This window comes from Rhipicephalus sanguineus, chromosome 3 (genome assembly GCF_013339695.2).
Source record: "Rhipicephalus sanguineus isolate Rsan-2018 chromosome 3, BIME_Rsan_1.4, whole genome shotgun sequence".
Classification (NCBI taxonomy): Eukaryota; Metazoa; Arthropoda; class Arachnida; order Ixodida; family Ixodidae; genus Rhipicephalus; species Rhipicephalus sanguineus.
This window is the reverse complement of record NC_051178.1, coordinates 58,756,404-58,771,139: the sequence shown is the minus strand read 5'-3', so window position 1 is coordinate 58,771,139 and position 14,736 is coordinate 58,756,404. Positions and strand designations below refer to the sequence as shown.

The window sequence follows — 14,736 nt, the reverse complement described above, 5'->3', positions numbered from 1 at the left end:
TTGCGGAAGTAAGACGAGTGCCTCTTTCTGAACCCCGTACACTCCAAAAGATCTTGCGAGCTTTTCAATCAAAAGTTGTTCCCTTGACAAACGAACTGCGTTGACAGAACCGTTAGTCCTTCTCGAGACTAAATGCAGAGAGGTTAACCGTATGTCTGACATCCCGTATGACGCAACTGTAAGCCCCAAAGAAGGAACATTGTGGTGCAACCATTCGTCCATAGAGAGGAACAGCTGCAGGAAAAAAAAAAGATTTGTGCCCGCGGTGGGAATCGAACCGCTGCTTGTCGTTTGGCAGCCGGGTGAGCTAAGCACTCTTCCGCAATTATAGTGTTTGTGGAAGTAGAACTCAACTCGACTGTGAACACGTGCACTCAGCGTGGTATCTCATACATATTCATCCATTAGAAAGAAAACCGTTAACCTGGGGATCGTATACTGACCTCATTTCACTGCGAATTTCAGAAACGGCATTCAAAAATATCAGCTATTTGTTACACCACTGAGTACCATACGAAGCACTTCATTTTTTGTACTCGCGACAATTTTGGGCTTTTACAGTAAAAGGTGCAAGCTCCAATTGACTGTTTTGACACGTATGCTCTACCTGAGGCGCTTACAAAAACAGCTTTTCTGTAATTCCGTATAATTTTGCTATAAGATCACAACATGACTGCAACAGAGCTCCATTCTTGCTGCCGCGACAGCTAGCATTACCGACCGCCGAGGCACTGGCTCCACGTAGTGGACCATAAGGTAAACTGTCTATGCTACCTTACGGTAACGCAAATGTTAGGGAGTTTTCGAATAGGGGCCCCAAAGAAATAACGCCAAGGCCGCTGCGCATGCGCGAGACCGAAACAGCTTCGGGTTTTGCGTTGGGCACGCTATTTCGCCAATTTAGCGGGAGCCCCAAAGCCTGCCCCAAAAGCTTTGCGTCAAACAAACATGACGGCACTCACTTCGAAGCGACGGCTCTCGGCCAAGACCACAGTGACCTAGAATAGGGGGAGTGCCCAAATCGCCGCGGACCCTATTCGAAAACTTTATAACTCCTGCTTGACCCAAAGCGAGCCCACGCAAGATGCCTTGGGGCCCCGAACGTTTGGGGCCACTATTCGAAAACTCCCTATTAATTGCACACAAGTGCGACTTCACCCAGTAGCCAGAAATGCCTCAAGGTGACGCAATCGTATCTTACTATAAAAGGCTAGGTTGCGGCATAAATAGTTCGCCTGTAACCAGAGCGGTCTCTTGGCAACAGGGGCTTCAAATAATACTTATGGACTCATGCGTTGCGCACTCACATAAAAAAGCGAACTTCAGCCTTGATGTACAGCAAAAACACGCAATTTTACTGTGGCCTTAACGCGCTTGTTTTGCAGGATATGGCACAATTTTAACGCTTCGTAATGTACGCATCGACTACATGAATTTACGGCATACAATACATTTTGGTCATTTTCGAGGCGCTCTGCGGAGGACGGAGGAAGCAGGTGCTGTTTATTCACCGCGCGAGGCGCCAGGAGGCCCCTTTACCGGCGTTCCGCCTCCTGGCCCGAAAATGTCCACCGCCGCGAACCGCGACGCGGCCACGAAATTTGGCGCCGACAAGCCAAAGCTATGGCCAAAGCTAACGAGCGCTAGACGCGTGGACCGGTGGATACCCGACGGCGAAGGAGAAACGGCTCACAGCCACGGCACCGAGAGCAACACTCCTTCCTCCTTTCTTGTCATCCTTCCCGGTCGATCGCACGACCCGAGTGAAACAGAAACTCTCGGACTAAATGCGACATCACTTTCTTTACTACAAATACTTTCATGAGCAATTACTCAATATAACCACGTCACGTCGCTACGAATCCGGCATCTAAAGTTAATGTTGGCTCTGATGTAAGTGTTCGAGCCAAAACTATGCCGCTATGACACGAAATGGAGATGTTCAAAATGAAAGTACGTGAATTACATAGCCCTAAATTTTCGCGTTTCTGTCCGTCATACTGTACACAGAGAACTTGGCCTGATACTAATGTCAAGTTCAGAGGTAAATAGGAAGAAACGTCACTGTTGGGAAAATAGTTGTAAAATATATAATGAGCAAACACATTTCGAAATATTTGCTTACCGAGGTATTCCAAGCGGCCGTGAATGGCAGGCGAGTGCCCGCAGTATGCACACCATCCGGCCGGAATAGCAGAGTTCGCAGTGAGTGGCGCCGTGCCGCGCGAGAACTCCGGGCAGTTGCATTCGGTGTTCTTGCATCCACCGCGCGGCACACCACGCAGGTCAATCGATGTCAAGTTATTCATGACTTCACCACTTTTCAACACCACAAAGCGAACCCTGCGCACAGTACACGCTCGAAGGGCAGGCAGAGACGATGCACAAAGAGCTTGCTAAGTCAATGACTCCAAGGACTCCAACCCCGTTTTCCTGCCAAAAGCATATATCGAAGCAAGCGCCACCTTTCAAGGCATTCGCGTGAAAAACAAAAATAAATGAAAGCAGGCGCAAATCGCAGCAGCAAATCAGAGGCGAGTAACGGCGACGTCGCACGGCTGGCTTGGCGATTGTATTAGGATATATATACGCGTGATGAGGAGAAGCGCGATCGGCGTCGCAAACTTTTCCTCAGCGTTAGTTTTCCGGTTCTCACGCGTAGAATCCCGCATCACGCGTAAAATACAGCGAATGTGCGTGTCCTCGACCGGCGTCACGCTTGGGTGGAGGAAAACAACGCGTAGTTTGAGTCACGTGGTACATAAAACGAATTTTAGGAGGCCGAGGGGCGTGTTTCACGCTTACTACGCGTGAAAATATTTAGAGTGTAGCGGGAGAACTGCCCCTATGGGAATTAGTACGATACGTGGTTGTACTGCACGAGATATGTCACCAAGCTACTATCCCTCGACCTTGGTAATGTGTTTTGCGTACTTTTGCAGTTCTTAATGCATTTGATGACATCAGCTTTATGGGGCGTTAATTCTGAACTCGATAAAACTATCAAGGTGCCTTTCCTACGTTGAGGAATTAGAGGAATGGAATCGGACTGCCAGGCCATTCCCTGAGTGCCAATGGGCTAAGTTTTTTTTCATTCCGAGGTATTGAAAGGAATGGAAATGCGGCAAGTTCTAATTCCCCGGAATGGAATTGGAATCGAATGGAGGCGCCCATTCCGCAACACTCCTTCCCACCCCACTGCAAAGTGCTCAGCCATAATTCTTCATTATCAGCCACAGGACAAAGTGCAGATAATGCTAGCAACAACTTGTAGCTTTGGGCGAGTCGGTTCATGATGCGAAAACTAGAAGTAGCGCGAAAAAAACGACGACAAGAATAGGAAGTCCTGTTGTGTGTGTTCCTATTTTTGTCGTCGCTTTTTTCGCGCTGCTTCTATAGTTTTTGAAGATAATGCCTCACAGATGTGTAGCGGGTACCGCGATTCTCCGAAGAATGCAGAAAAATGGCATAGTGGAAACTTCGCTACTTCAGAAAACTTGCGACGATTTATGACGTAGTGGGTACGTTGCATGTTTACTTGTATTAGTTGCCCCAAGAGATAACAACGGGCTCTACAAAGTCCGCCCTTCTAGCTTTTGCTGTGACTTGCTGCGTGTTTCACGCAGGCCTGGCGATCTTTTTATCAGAACAGCGGTCTCGCACATCAGAGAGTACACTCAATGACGTGCTGCTTCTGACATCGTGCTCACTCCCTCGACACAAAGAATTAAGCCAACTAAAAAAATTCGTATTTGTCTTGTGAGAAAATAAATACTATGACTTTGAGATGAATACTGGTTTGTGCTAGTTGGTAGGAATACGTGGTACAGTTACTTCCGCTCCTCTGAAGAATGTGTTTTACCCTTGTCCCACTTTCTTAAAAGGAGGGCAAGTAACTGCATCACAAATCCAATGTTTTTTTTTTAATGATTGCTTTACCTTTTTCATACTTTCTTTTTTATACGAAGAAAAAAAACCGTTACGAACCGTTACGGAACTTTTTTTTTTTTCGTTCCGGAACAGAAACGAAACGGAACTTTTTGCGGTGAAACGAAACTAAAACCGAAACGAAAAACATTTCGTTCCGACACCCTGGCCAAAATATATGAAAATAACAAAACAAAAGGCAAAACTATATTAGAAAACATCCGCACATGTCACCGATATAAAAAGAAAAATAACATGTTCGAATACATCCCGTGCACGTCACCAAAAAGAAAGAAAAAGAGAAAAAGAAAGATTGAAAGTGATTTAAATATTTTTAAAGATATGTTATGTGCGTGTGTTTGTGTGTGTGCCTGTGTATATACACATGCGCCCAACTCGCTCCTCTAACACATCCAAAATAGAAAATTTTCAATTGGTTTGGAGGGTTTGAACCCCCACCCCCCTTCCCCCTGACTACGTCAATGTAAGCTATAGTAGGATTACGACTGTGGGAGGATATGCAATATGCGTTCACAGCTGTAGGAGGGGTGTTGCTGTAATTAAGTAACCGAGACCGCACCGTCATAAGCATGTATGTTACGGCAAACATATTTAAGATAACACGTATGTTACCAGTATATAGAACAAATATATCATGATCACGGAAGCTTCACTTGGGCGCTTCGACGCGTACGGGGGCGCGCGACGGCGGCTCTGCACAGCAATTTTATTTACGCGAAACACGCACGCCGAGGGAACATAGCGATTAGGTAAACCGAGCTTGTTTTGGCGAACTCGACCACGTTTGCGTAGTTGTCTAGAGCGTTTTGGTTGTGGCTGCCTGCGGAATGGAAACGGCGTGGAACCACAGCGAGCACTCCAAGTTTTCAGGCTAGTTCACGAATGCCCAACGTGTCAAGCACGTTAAGCACAGCCTCCCCGCAGACGCACATTCAGCGCTACGCGTTCCCTTTTGTGCGAAGCCATGGGCAAATTAAACCTTGTCTGCTCTGCCTCACCGGCTAAGCTAGAAACGAATGAAAATTGTTGGGTTTTTCATTTTCAGCATCTTAACAAAGGCGGTAATTGTAGGTGAGAGAGCGATTCCTTCAGGTAAATTTTACTTATTCGTTGGCTGAGAATTCTGTATGAGCTAAACCAGATCTCAAAATATAATAACACACCGTGGTCCAAGCGCCTCATTTCGCTCTGTACGCCTGCGTCATTTTAGCTTATACGCAGTTTCAGATGACGCCATCGTAACGCCATCGGGAAGGCGCCATAAAATGGTTGGACAGCATGGCTACCCGTGCTGAAGGGAAACAGAACTCTGTTGCGCTCCTGGCGGTTTCTTTGAGTGTAATCTAAAGAAAAAACGTTACACTGTGCTAATAAGGCGGCAGTAGGGGCTAGTTGGTACGTCTTCATGCTTGTGATGTGATGCAGGTAGAGACGGAGCAGAAAAAACGACGAAACAACACAGGGTGATGCGCATCACCCTGTGTTGATTCCTCGTTTTTTCTGGTCCGTGTCTACCTGCATCACATCACAAGCATGAAGACGTACTGTACGTTTTTTTTTTATTTAATGTTTATTGGTTCCTCCACTCGAAGGACTAGTAAGCCAAGATGAATTCGTTTTGTTCAAGTTGATGGACATTATGATATGCGTGCACAAAAAAAAAACTAGAATGACTGCGTAGGTGTGCATTGAAATGAATCGTTCCAGTTATATGTTGTCAGTGTATAACAGAAACTCATGGGTAAGTCGTATACCGAAATCCTTCGTAAGGTGTTTCTTTCTCTTTTTTTTTGTAATCAGTGTTTAACGCGAAAGCCTTAGATGCGGCATCGAGCGCGAAAACTGGCCGTCGTCGGCGGCGGCGTCAACACGATTGATGCAAAAAATCATCATTACCTGCTGACGTCACAGATTGCCAAAATTTGCGAAATCACCATAACGTGACTGTGATGTCATCACATGACATCGTCGCTCGGTCAAAGGTGGGCCGATCACGGAGGCAGGGCAAAACCAGGTAAGATGCAGAAAGCTTGCAATGCCTCCGATCCTGGAGGCATTACACGTCACGCGCGCTAAGCCACGCTAGGTGCAGAGAGCTTTCGGAAGGGTGCGGGGGAGGCTCAATACATAAACTGAGAATAAAGAGAGGATGGCTTTCGCCTTCTAGTCGTCTTAGGCGAATGCATTAAAGACTCTGAGTATTTTGTTCTCTCGACCAACGCGCGTAGCGTCTGCTAACTTCGTCTCCCATGTTGGTAAATGTCCCTATTTTAAGTGGTACTAAAGTTTCATATTATTTCTGCGCAGAGCGGGACGTTGGAAATGCTGCGCGACGGCCGCAACGTGAGCGCAACGTTCACCATGTCGCTAACCATGGGCGTCTTGGAGTACCGCGTGTCGGCGGCAGGCCTGGCAGGCATCGACGGTACCTGGAACATCGCCTGCTCGAACAGCGAGCTCGAACCCTTCGATCAAGTAAATGATCGAGTCTCCGTAATTACACCATCCTGAAGCCTATCGTCAGAGTTAAGCGTATCAAATAACTTTCGAGTGAACTTTCGAGCGTGAGGTGTAGTTGAATGCCCTCAACACGCTGACGCCTTCTCCTCTGTCGGTTGCGCAACGAGAGGCACCGGAATACGCCTCACAGAATCCGCGAGAGCTTGCTCAATTGTCGGCGACGTCAAATGGTTCTCACAAAAAACTTTTTTTTTTTTGCAAGAGGTCAAGAACGAGCAACTCAAGTAATATAGTTATTCTCAAAAATGACACCGCGCAACAAGTAGCGCGAGTTACGTGTTTTGTCGGTTTCGCGTCATAAATAAATGCTGATCTCACTCAAATTTGACAATTGCGCGTGCAGTCACATCACGCAGAGGTCCTAACTCGGTACTTCTTAAGCGTGCTGCCTAATACAGGTTATATATATATATATATATATATATATATATATATATATATATATATATATATATACAGAATCCTGTAAAAGTCAGGCTCACTCCAGGCGGAAATACTTTGCCGGAGCTGAAATGACTAATCAACAAAACGCTTTTTTTGAAATATTGGCTTCAGGGCAGGTTCATATCAGAAAGTTGTAGTGCATGACCATTTCTTGGGATACTAACTTTTTAGAAATCCCGAAAACTGCACGCAACTCGAGATATTCATCATCGAATTCTAGGGACGATGTTGAAACTGATAGCTCTCGGCGCGCACGAAATGCGCCACTCTGTTACGTCAGACTGGAACTACCCGTGACAAGGAAGTGACGAAATTTGAATGGAGGTGCTTCGTGGCTGTACCTGTTCGTCAATAGCGGCAAGTCATCTCACTTACATCCGCGGATCGCCTTACCTTGGCCTGTGGTGTTAGGTGCCAATCTGTTTATTTCGAGCCGTGCTCAAGACAACCGCAATGTCAACCTTTTCCTTCTCTCTGAAGCATAAAAAATCAGGGGTAATCACTGCGGCGCTTCTTCTTGCAGGCAGGCGAAATAGTTTTTCGCGCCTGTTTATACATTAAGAAAGAAACATAAGCACCACATATTATAACTGAAGAATAAGCTATCTGCTTCTGTATTTCAGAGTGCTTGGCTATTTTCCTGACCTTAATTCAAATTTCACCACTTCGTTGTCACGTGCAGTTCCGGCATGACGTAACGGAGAGGCCGCGTTTCCTGCGCACCGGATGCAGTCAGTTTTGATATCGCTTTTAAAGCTGGATTATGAATACCTCGGCTTATGTGAAACTTCGCGGTTTCTAAACAAATCTGTGTCTCATAACTTCGCATGCACTACAACATTCCAATGTAAACGACTGCCCTCAAGTCAAGATTTATAAAGTTAATTAACGATATTTGGTTAATTACTCGCGTCAATATCATTGTATTTGCCGAAAAGTATTTGCGCCTCTACATACAGTTCGTGTGCGAAAACGATTAGATCCTGACTGTCATAAAATATTTATAACAAACTCTACATTGTCTAAAAAAATACACCCTGTATTATAACCCTTAGGTAGCATAAAAATAGACATCAATATGTCTTTCACGCTATTATATTTGCGGATTAATGACTAGGATGCTGCTTTCAATCCACTGAGTAGTTGGAAAATATTGACGAGGCAAATGCAATGTCATAAACTCAAATGGAAATATGTTTGCTTATTTTTTCCTGTCGTTTGCCGTTCAGATCGACGTCCTAAAAATATTTTGATTTTTTTTTTCACTCATGAGCTCCGCATAGCCAAAAGAAGACAAGCGCGACCGAATACCTAAGGTTGAAATACTCGAGACGTCGTGAAACACGGGTTTAATGAACAGTCCAGTTGAAGGGAAATAGTGTACTAAACAAGACAGGGCACTCAAAGATATTGGAATACCCTGCCTTGAATTTGTCGGCGTCGCCGGCACGCGAATTGTTTCGTCTTTTTTTTTCTGTCTTTTCTCAGGCTTGCAAAACTTTGATGTTTGCATCACATCGACGTCGGTCGTTACACTCGGCTGGTCAATGAAAGTTGCTATCATCGAGGCGAGAAACAAAAAGGGGGGGGGGGAGTCAGTGGGAGCCCCTGTTAAGGGGTTTTCACACGAAAATGTTCAGTTGTTTTCTTGCGTGAGATGAAAGGCCAAGCCCTCAAAAAACATGGCTGATCCCTCGGTCATAGGAATTGGTATAACACGAAAGTGAAACGTGTCTTCACAGAAGTAGTGATTATTGTGTAGTGATATATGCGAGCTTGTACAATGTCTATGTGTTTGACAGCTATAGCACCGTTTGACATGGATGCAACATACACCTGGAAACAGCGTATCGTGAATCCCTCTCAAATACGACATCAACAAGCACATAATAAACACTGGTACTCGATGTGCACTTCTTCAAAGCGTCGTCATTTAAGGAGAGAAACGCCATGGTGTGCGCTCCCCGGTAATAGGGTAACCTACGCCTGTGCTGATGCATAGACTACCGCACTACGCTTCAGCGACACGGGAGGCGTAGGTTTGTAGCTTCAGCCGCGAACACCTGCAGGCGTTCAACGTTCCGCTGGCCTCTGTCTCGCTCCACCAAGGCGCGACATAGCCTCGACATTGTTGCCTTGCTGCAGCCCTTACCGCAGCAGTTTTATTAGTCGGCGCTATCGCACTCGAAGCCGCAGGCGACGGCGAAACACCGTTGGTGCATGTGGAAGCTGCACTACTCTGACAACGAGCCGTCACACACGAAGCGAAAGGCAAAGAACGGAACTGCGTCTGTATTGCACGGTGCAACGTCTAGGGCGACTCCCCGATGCTAGCGCGGCCAGTGTTTTTCGCTGGTATCGAGATGCTTTAACCATATCCTCCGATATTGCACGCCGACGAGCAATCTCGGAGGCTATGGTTAAAGCGTCCCCTGTTGCTCTAATGCTTGGTCTTGCAGTTCTTCATTTCGATGTTTAATTTGCATTATCTGCAGTGCCAAGTACTTCCACCAATAAATTATCCGAACGCTAAGAACTGCGATAAACTAAAGCGAGCGCGGTGTGACGCATGAAATAAATATGGGGGCGTCCTTCGTATTCATTCTGCCTAAACCATGCCACACGATTTGCAGACGTGCCGCAACCCCCTCACTCGCGGCACAGTGGGGGCGGACGACTTGATCGTCTACGACTTCAGCAAGAAGAGCAAGACGTGGCGCTCCTTCGAAACCACCGAGAGCATCATGGCCAAGGTCAGTCGAAGGTCACTAACAGTACGTACATGTGTATGTGCATGACGATTCTTTAGAGGTAATGCCTTTTTACGCCACTTCCAGCCGCATTCTACAGGTCTTTCTTTTTTTTTTTACAACACAGATTTTTATATACATCCTATGACGTTTAGGCTCGAAGTTGTCATTGGAGTTTATTGGAGTGGCCTCCAAGCTTTCTTTGTTTTTTTTAAGCTAGCACCAATTACTAACGAAGCAGTTATAAGGGCTTCTACAAAGGTGCATCTAATAGAACAAATAATATTTTAACCTTAAGGGTGTAAAAATTTATCGTGTCTGCAGTGTAGCGCATGAGTACTTAGATTTAGGTGCACGTTAAAGAACACCATATGGTCGAAATTTCCGGAGCCCTCCACTACGGCGTCTCTCATAATCATACCTTGGTTCTGGGACGTAAAACCCCAGATATTATTATTATTAGTGTAGCGCATGAAGAAATTATATTCGCCGCAGCGCTTTGCACGGCCCATCTGTTTGAGGAATAGGTTAAGGTTCCTTAGAGATAAGTCGTACCTCTTATCGAGCACACGTCATTGATTTCCGCGTCCAATAACGACGGAGGGTAACGCAAGGCGGTCGTAAAATCTTCCATATAGGAGCTCTGAATTTTATTTTGCCTCTCTCTCTCCCTCTCTCTCTCTCTCTCTCTATCTATCTATCTATCTATCTATCTATCTATCTATCTATCTATCTATCTTTATATATATATATATATATATATATATATATATATATATATATATATATATATATATATATATATATATATATAGTATTTAATTCTTTTTAAGTTGTTTAAAAGGGAGTTTAAAAAATGAACGTATACCGTTCAAAATTCCAAAGCCGTGACCACATTAGTGACACGGGCACCACAACTGTACCAGACATGCGCGTTCTGTGTATACTTTGCCTCCAGTGGTAGCAGGTACAAGGGGATACATGAGAAATATCTTTGCTCCGCGTATTTGCCTTATATATGTTCAGGTTTTCCTAATATTGTTGACACGGCAGCAATTTAGGTTTCATGGCGGGCGAATGTTTTAGGGGCGAAGCTCCTTAAGGCGGCACCCGTTCGTCCCTCGTAGTTGTCGTAGTCGTAGTGCGTAACCAGTCGTAACGCTAGTACCAGATCTTGACCTCCAAGGTGGTGCCGGTGGGAGATTTCTCCTGTGCGTTGTTGAACAATAAAAAATTCGCAGCGTGCGCGTTAACTAAAAGCCGAATTCTTCTGTCTCTCATTCCCCATTAGCAGCCATTGGCATGTTCCAGTAGGAAACGTTAGTAGAAGTAGAAGTGTAAGTGTTAGCTAAAAGCCGACTTCTTCTGTCTCTCATTCCCATTAGCAGCCATTGTTTACCTCCAAGGTAGTGCCTGGTGAGATTTCTCCTGTGCGTGATTAAACAATAAAAATTTTGTTCAAAACGCCGTTGATTGATGAAATAAACCAACGAAAAACGCCAGATGTTTTCTAAAAGCAAAACGAAAAGACGCCAGCTGCTTAACGAAAGACGCCAAATGTTTTTTAAAGCAATAGTTTTCTAAACAATGAAAATTCACAGCGTACATGTAAAATTAAAGTGAGGTGCAAGTCGTCATAACTCTCATCGAACCTTTAGTATAAACGCGCCCGATCTCACGTCGGTGATGATGTACTGGGCAGAATTCACGGAAGATTCACGGTTTACCGATGCACCTCCGCAGCTTCGCCCACTCATCATCATTCACTCCGTGGATATGCTGTGATTTTTTTTTCCTTATGCGAGGAGACATAATGGTCCAAATGTCGTTCGTCACTACGCACTGTACTGGTAAATTTTAGGGGCTGTTTTTCTAATTCCGAAGTAAAAAAATTCGAAATACAATTTCTTGATACAATTTCTTGATATGGCATGGGCGCTGCGTGCCATATTTGTATTCTAATTTAGTTGCGGCCACTTCTCATCTAATCCAACTGTAACGAGCAGACGGTTTTCTTTGTCTTAGCACACACACACAAAAAAGAAAGTATTAGTCGGAATGACGCCTCATTTTCTTATTATTTTCTACGTTTTTCAATTAGAATATGGTCACCATAGTCCAATTGGCAAGAAAGCAGCTACGCGTAGTCGTACGAAGTTGTGGACAATCTTTCCAGTCCGTTTGCAAAAGCGTCTCGTGATTTCTGTAATTGAAACGACGTGCGACCACTAGTTTAATGGCCCATCCTTAGCGATAGAGGACGGCTTGGAATCCAAAGCAGAAAGAGCTCAGAGATTTGCAGTGTTCTTCTCAAAATAAAGATGCACGCACCGGCGGCAGCCCGCCATTCCTGCTTGCTAAAAGAAAACACACCTTTAAACTAACCCTGCTTTCTTTGAATACATGGTTGAGCAGTTGGTTCTACGTATCTTTCAAAACTACCCACCTGCTATATTCAATGACCGAACTTGAAGTTATGTGCGAATTTAAATAGCACTTCAGGGAGATATTAAATTAATTTGAATTGACAGATAATTATTCACAAACTATATCGCGAATATCGTGATCATAATTTGATATCGAAAGTTTACAATGACAAACCCGGAGCACATGGATGTCACATGGACTTCAATGAACTCAGCAAGTTTTAGGGGCGAAGCTCCTTAAAGTGGCACCCGTTCGTCCCTCGTAGTTGTCGTAGTCGTAGTGCGTAACCAGTCGTAACGCTAGTACCAGATCTTGACCTCCAAGGTGGTGCCGGTGGGAGATTTTTCCTGTGCGTTGTTGAACAATAAAAAATTCGCAGCGTGCGCGTTAATTAAAAGCCGAATTCTTCAGTCTCTCATTCCCCATTAGCAGCCATTGGCATGTTCCAGTAGGAAACGTTAGTAGAAGTAGAAGTGTAAGTGTTAGCTAAAAGCCGACTTCTTCTGTCTCTCATTCCCATTAGCAGCCATTGTTTACCTCCAACGTAGTGCCTGGTGAGATTTCTCCTGTGCGTGAATAAACAATAAAAATTTTGTTCAAAACGCCGTTGATTGATGAAATAAACCAACGAAAGACGCCAGATGTTTTCTAAAAGCAAAACGAAAGAACGCCAGATGTTTCTAAAGCAAAACGAAAAGACGCCAGCTGCTTAACGAAAGACGCCAGATGTTTTCTAAAGCAATGGTTTTCTAAACAATGAAAATTCACAGCGTACATGTAAAATTAAAGTGAGCTGCAAGTCGTCATAACTCATCGAACCTTTAGTATAAACGCGCCCGATCTCACGTCGGTGATGATGTACTGGGCACAATTCACGGAAGATTCACGGTTTATCGATGAACCTCCGCAGCTTCGCCCACTCATCATCATTCACTCCGTGGATATGCTCCGATTTTTTTTTCGCATTCCAGCCACCTTGTCTGAATTGAATGTTCCATTACTTGCCACAGAAAATACGTAATTCATTTTTATTTACACGGAGCTATAGTTCCTGACAGAAATCGTTAAGATTAGTGACGTCACGGAGAACGGCAGCGGGAACTACAAGGCGGCATCGCCCCGTGTATTTCGTTTTGGGTGTTTTCTGGCTTGCCAAGCGTCTTGTCGCGGCAAGAATGGTGTTCTTAGTATTTTGAAGCGCAGGGTACTAAATATTAAAAGTGAAAGTACTTTTCTCTTTAATGTCTCTTCGAACTCCAACAATTTCTGAGGACAAAAACTACGATTACATTAAACGCAGATTACGCACCACGGTGGTCTAGTGGTTATGGTGCTCGACTGCTGACTCGAAGGTCGCGGGATGGAATCCCTGCCACGGCGGCCGCATTTTCGATGTACGCGGATATGCTTCAGGCCCGTGTACATAGATTTAGGTGCACAATAAAGAACCCCGGGTGGTCGAAATTTCGGGAGCCCTCAACTACGGCGTTCCTCATTATCCTGTCGTGGTTTTGGGACGTTACACCCGAACAAATATTATTAAACGCAGATTACCTTTTCGATTATCTCGGGTCCTTAGAAAAGTATTGAAGAAACGTGGTGAAACGTATATGTTATCTCGCAAAACTATGGCTCATGAGGCACCTGCGTCAGTTGATTTCGGCGCTCACTCTAGTTTTCAGTTACAAAGCCCCGTTCGTACACTTAATGAGGGAAGAACACGCATGCTCTGTGCAGTGTACCAAACTACGCTAGCAGATATCTTCGGCAAATCGCAGCCGTCGTAAGCACGTGTACTTGACGTGTACCTATAACCTGACGTGCGCAGGTGCGAAAGTGCTACCAGCTGATGCGCACGGCTGGGTTCGCCACATTCGGCTGGGCGATGTACGACGTCGACCTGGAGGACCACAACAGCGCATGCGTGAAGAAGGCCCAAAACGAGGCCGGCGTCAACAGGATCGTGCAGGTCAAGCAGCTGCTGAAGAACATGGCAGCCAGCAAGGCGCCCGCCGCCTGACTGTACATGGGCACAGCCACCTGAGCTTTCCCGTTGAGAAAGCTCTCAAAAATATATTACGAGAATCGTCCAATGGAAGGTCGCGATCTGTATACGCTCGTTACTCGCCAAGTGCTCGGCTTTGTAAAGACGAACCTCTAAGCTGGTACAATGGAGATTTATTTAGCTCTATTTTAATCTTCTTTCCGTCATCCGTCTAGAGCCAGCACATGGGAGCAATGGCGTGTCTGTCGAAATGTAAAAAATGAATTGACAACTCGAGCAGTCGATTGATTCGACATCGCGCTCCCAACTGTTAGACTTTTCGTTAGCTCAGTTGGCAAAATGACTGTCCCGAAAAGGCGTTCGTTCCTGGTTCAAACCCCGGACTGGGACGAATATTAGGACGAACTGTGTGTGGATTTCCTTGTGGCTCGCTACTGCAAACGGATGGTTCGCAATATTTTTTTTTTCATAACTACAGTGTTCTTGACTAGCTCTCCATAGTTGTTGAACGTATTCATTTTAGAAAGAACGCATGCGAGCACCATTTAAGATCGCGATATATACTGTGACACAACACAGCTGTCGGAGTAAACCACTGGACATCGCAAGGAGCGATAAAGTTTGCTGTTTCTTTTTTTTTGT

The 14,736-nt window shown here is 45.1% G+C and overlaps 1 protein-coding gene across 2 annotated transcripts in view; it reads left to right on the top strand.

Annotated features, from left to right (window-relative positions):
* LOC125757607 (uncharacterized) overlaps positions 1-14,736 on the top strand; it is a 58,064-nt gene that overhangs the window by 5,345 nt on the left and 37,983 nt on the right. Inside the window, exons 2-4 of one of the 2 annotated variants that reach the window (XM_049413207.1) lie at positions 6,256-6,423; positions 9,546-9,665; positions 13,918-14,117. In XM_049413207.1, coding sequence (XP_049269164.1) covers positions 6,256-6,423; positions 9,546-9,665; positions 13,918-14,109 — 480 coding nt within the window. In that variant the 3' untranslated portion in view covers positions 14,110-14,117. Of the gene's footprint in view, positions 1-6,255; positions 6,424-9,545; positions 9,666-13,917; positions 14,118-14,736 lie in introns of those variants that run through there. The other variant, XM_049413208.1, reaches the window with a different exon arrangement.